Source organism: Tuber melanosporum (genome assembly GCF_000151645.1).
Source record: "Tuber melanosporum whole genome shotgun sequence assembly, scaffold_16, strain Mel28".
Classification (NCBI taxonomy): Eukaryota; Fungi; Ascomycota; class Pezizomycetes; order Pezizales; family Tuberaceae; genus Tuber; species Tuber melanosporum.
Window position 1 is genome coordinate 985,990 of NW_003298819.1, and position 4,973 is coordinate 990,962.

General features: G+C 47.4%; 1 protein-coding gene; it reads right to left on the reverse strand.

Moving 5' to 3' along the window:
* Positions 1-451: 451 nt before the first annotated feature.
* On the reverse strand, positions 452-2,321 carry GSTUM_00004939001 (uncharacterized protein). XM_002836767.2 has 5 exons: positions 1,952-2,321; positions 1,550-1,855; positions 1,142-1,480; positions 690-1,079; positions 452-578 (listed from the first exon to the last, which is right to left on the reverse strand). The coding sequence occupies exons 1-5, from the start codon at positions 2,040-2,042 to the stop codon at positions 508-510; spliced, it is 1,197 nt and encodes a 398-aa protein (XP_002836813.1). The 5' UTR covers positions 2,043-2,321; the 3' UTR covers positions 452-507.
* Between the last annotated feature and the right edge of the window lie 2,652 nt (positions 2,322-4,973).

Genomic DNA, 4,973 nt, shown 5'->3' on the forward strand with positions numbered 1-4,973 from the left:
ATTTTGTGGGTAGCGAGTTTCTACTTTCCCTTTTCTTTTCCCCCTACGAAAGCAGGGGGGTGAGTGGGCTAACTAATTCATTGGTAGTCGAAGTTTCGCGGTTAATCATGTTAAGTAAATCAACAGGGAGCTTATTGAGGTGGTGGATACCAAGCAAACTCGCGCTCCCGGGAGGATAGATTGGTCGTCGAGGGCCAAGAAGAAATGGAAGGAGAAGAGAGGTGGAGCGGCGGGCGCGGGAAGATACCGGATGTTATGAGGGCCCGAGACAGATACCATAATAGCATGCCGGTATAGCAGTGGAAAGGTTACTTTGCAGGGATATCCAAACGTTGGCTTTTCTAATTTACACAGCATGTGAATAACTAACGAATCACAATCCGCACAATGCCGGTACAAAAAAAGCTGCCTTGACCCATATCCCCTTCTTTCTTTTCCCTCTTGCACTCGCGATCAAATAACATACCAGTGCCCATACATCACAATATTATATAATCGAGTGAGAATTCATCTCTTTGCCCTCTTTGCCCTTGGGACATCTGGATTGACGTCTTCAAGCTCACTCCCCAATTCGTCTTCTAAATCAACGCTTCCCTCCTCGTCACTGCCCATATTCTCGTCATCATCGCCTCCTTCATCGTCGTCTTCATCGTCTTCATCGTCCTCCTCGCTGTCATTGCTCCCGCTACCACCATCGTCCTTACCCTTGCCCGGAACATAATCCTCTTCCGCTTCGTCCTCCAATTCCTCAAGAGCCTTCTGTAGATTGCCCGTATCTTCTCCGTCCTCCTCCTCCTTCCCATTGACGTTATGCTTTTTAGCCCGCCTTGCTTCAGCCATAGACGCATCGTTCAATCGATTCCTCTTGATATATGTGTCGATTCCGGTGTACTCCTCTTGGTCAATCATACTAAACTCGAACTCCGCATCGCCGCGCTCCTCCGCAACGTGGACAGACAAATTAAGTGTTCGCTTTGTAATTGAGGTATAAGACACCGACTCGATCGCTGCAAACGAGAAATATATAAGGGGCTTTTTGAATGCCCACATAATTCCATTCTTCAAGAAAAATAAATAACCTGATTCGCACAACCATTAGTCTGCATTATCTCTGGGGAATCAAGGATAGTGAGGTGTTTACCTTCTTTACTTCCAACATGCGCCTTGACATGAAAGGCCTTCTCCCCTTTCCTGTGGCTTTGCGGGACGGCGCTGTAAAATACCTTCTCATCCGGTTCCAAAACCATCATCCCCCTATCAAGAAGGCTATTAAAGACAGCAACGAGAAGGGATCTATAGGAACTTGTGTCGTGCCCTGCACCCATTCCATCCCCAGTCGCAGTCTTGGGCGCGCCGTCCGGGATAGTAAACACAAAGGCATCCGCGGACCCGTCTCCAAGCCCTTCCGCTCCCTTAGGAAAAACGCAGAAGTTCCATTGTCGCGCAGCTTTGTCTGGAACAGGGAGACATGCAACATATTCTAATCCGCGCGGCAGGGAATCAGCACACCTCTAAATAGAGTAAAAGGTTGATCGAAGGAAATACTCACGAATCTCGTTCCAGGGAACTCCGAACTCCACCGCTCCTGTGGCTGTATTAACAGCGCTCATGGAGCTATTCGTGAGCAGCAAAGTAAACCTCTTCCGCGCAGGAACCGAGAAACTAATCTCCTTAACCGTAATCACAATATCCCCTTTCCCCAAAGCCACATCGTCCCCACCCTTCACCTCCTTCTTGACGCCGTTCTTCCCACCCTCGATCTTCCGCTTCTTCGAGGGTGGCTCTTCCGCGCCTTTTAGTGAGAGTATGTATTTCCCGATGTTTTGGAAAACCGTAGAGTGCTTTGGCTCTTTCGCTGTATTTTGCCCATGGAATTAGCCAGCTGCCGGGTGAACCATGGCAGTGAAATAAATAAAAATAATATCAGAAACAAAAATAGGGGATTGGTCACCTATAATATCTCGCACCGATTTATTTAAACTGCGCTGAGAGGGTACCGGGAATGCTTCATCGATCCAAGATAAATCCGCCGATTTTGACATTTCGCGATATTACCGCTGTCTTTCACGTTTGCGATGGGTGTAGGTATACTCGAGTACTTTTAGGAGGCGTTAAGTAGGGTTGCCGATTATGTTGATGATGCAGCGGCGATGCCAGCAGTCCGAGCCGAAGGAGAATAGAAAGGCAAGAAGAAAACCCCCCCCCCTGAAACGAGTATGTAATAGAGCAGAGGAGAACAATCCACCGGCCCAGAAGAAGCCCGTGTTCAAGCAAAAGAAAAGTAGATGTCAAAAAAGGGTGTTTGCGTTTTCTGTGAATCGTGATTGCTCGTGTGGTCTGGGGAGTCCTTTCTTTCCCCCGAAGCGAAAGCGGCTCCTCCAACTGGTTCGGAGCCTTGTCTAAGTACCGCCGCCCCCTAAGTTTAGACGAAGAGATAGATGTCTGCACCGCCAGCAACTACTCTGGATTTAAGGACTTTCTCTTTTTTTTTTTCTACGATGCAGTTTCTTCTTCAAGTAGGATCTACACTTTGATAATTAAGACTTTAACTTTCCTGGGCATGCAAGGTAGTCTGCAATTTTTTGGGGGGGAACTTTTATGTAGGGCGGATAGGCACAAATACGACGGATTATTCTTTTTCCGGGGTTTCATCCGGTCTAGGAAATTGTGGCCTCGAGTGACTGTGCATGTCGTTGGAAGGCCACCATACCTCGCTATATGATTCTACGCCAATTCTACACCAATATATCGAGTTGTTCAGCCTGTCATCCAGGCATACGCCCAGACGCACTCAATACTCCAGGTATTATGATATTCATTTTACAGTAACCTGGAACAGCCGAGTTTTCTACAGTCCCACCATCAACAGGCGTGTCCAGTGCTCCATTACTGGGGGTAGAACCCTGTCAGCCTTTCCAGTATGTCAAATAATCGATAGATATAAATGTAAACCTTTTCCTGACAAATCCGTGGGCGAAAAACCATAAGCCACCTAAGCCCATGCACAGTTCCTAGCATCCAGGCGGCATCCAGCAATGTATATACACGATAGCTCCTCTGCCTTTACTTTAGATCTGTTTCCCAGTCATGGCTACCCTCGACACACAACCCCCCTTATCGAATACTCTTGTCCCAACCACCGTATGATACCCGAGACCCGTCATCCACTTGGAATCCTAACCCAATACCCAGAAACCAGATCAAACTTTGGTCCAACCCACCGCCGCCCTCAGACCTCGGCCGATGCTTCATGAGCGAGAAGGATACTCCGCAATGGCACAAGCAGCGGCCACAATGTTTACCCACCCTGAAAGAAAAAAAGGTTTCCGAGCATACTCAAGGCCGAGGCAGCGCTTCTGGTACGGATATAGGAGGGTTGTGGTGGGACGGTTTGTTCTGCAGCATGGTTAAGCTTTACTAAATTGCTGGTACTCGGGAGAGGAATCCTTTCGTCACAGCCCGCCATACGCATTCCGTGAGAAATTGGATGAGGAATTTGTTAGAAGAGAGGAGACTGAGGTCATGGGAAATCACTTGGGCGCAGTGTGGTATGATACTCACGCGGGGGGTGGGAAGTGGGATATCATTGGTAACCCGCAACAATTTCAACCAAGAGCAGTTTTACGGGTGCATCACACTCAGGATTAATCTTCAACTTCAACGCCCATCCATCAACTGCTCGGCTCAATTTGTCCAATTCAAGCACTGTTCACAAATCCCAGTAAAACTGCGACTACCCCTACTCTACCTGTGAGAAAAAACTACATCGCATAACCCGAGCGGGCAGACATGTACTGTACGCCAAAAGCGAATCCAAACTCCCATTCACAAAAAGTGAAAGCCCAGAATTAGGAATGGCCTCTTATCAATCTAGATCCCAAATCAAAAATTTGCGAAAGACGTCGAAGCACAGAATTCATCGCAAGGGTATGTTGAGGATCGTGTAAAAAAATATGTGAGGAACAGGAAGGGAGGGAGGGAGGATGCAATAAATATCATGAGGTTTAAATATCACTTTTTGGCAATCCGGGTAACCTAACCCTTAGCGCCGAGGGTGTCACCATGCTTTATCACCCAGTATGGCAGATAGTGATGTGTAGTATCTTGTCATCGCAACGCAAAGTACTGTACAGTACCTGTACCCGCCCACTGCAAAAAAAGAACCAAACTGGGGACAAAAAAGATGCAGTCAGATTCAACGACAAATCTAGTCGGTAGAATGTATGTTCCATCGGTTGCGTCACAGCAGGATCTCCCAGAATACTCGTACTCCCCGCCCGACCCATCACCCAGGTACAAATCCGCTATAGCGGGAGTACCTAAAACTCCTCCCAAGCGCCTGGGCGTTGCGCTGAAGAACGAGTTGGAAGAGATAAAAGCGCTACAGAGTATGATCAAGACGCAAAATCAGAAGATCATGGAAAGGCATGTTAAGAAGTAGGTTAGGTCTATGATATGCCATACCCCCAAAGAAAGGGGTGGGTGAGTGAGTAAGTGGGAAGGGGGATGTTGACGGGAGTTACGGGATGGACAGGCAAGACGAGAGGGAGAAAAGTATGCAAGAAAAGTATGGTGCTGTAGGCAGGATCGTGGCTAGAAGTATGATACCTGCTGGCTTGGGTGTCATTCAGTCATTGCTTCATATGAGTAATTTTAGTTTAAAGGTATGCTGTATAGCGTAAGGAAGAAAGTACACAGCAAACCCTGGAGTGGCATAATTGTGTAATGGGATGTTTATAAATTATCGAGTCTTGAGAAGACACTAACCTCCTTGTTCGGGGATCTCGAGAAGATCTATCCTCTCTATGATATTCGACGCGCCATTTCTATATGGCTCCCACAGCCTCAAACAATACATTAATCCCTAACGACTCCCCCCCCCCCGAGTGATTATTGATGAGCTATTTTCTCTAGTGGCATCTACGTAGTCCTCTTGTACGAGCACGCTATATAAAAAGCCACAAGTTTTAATA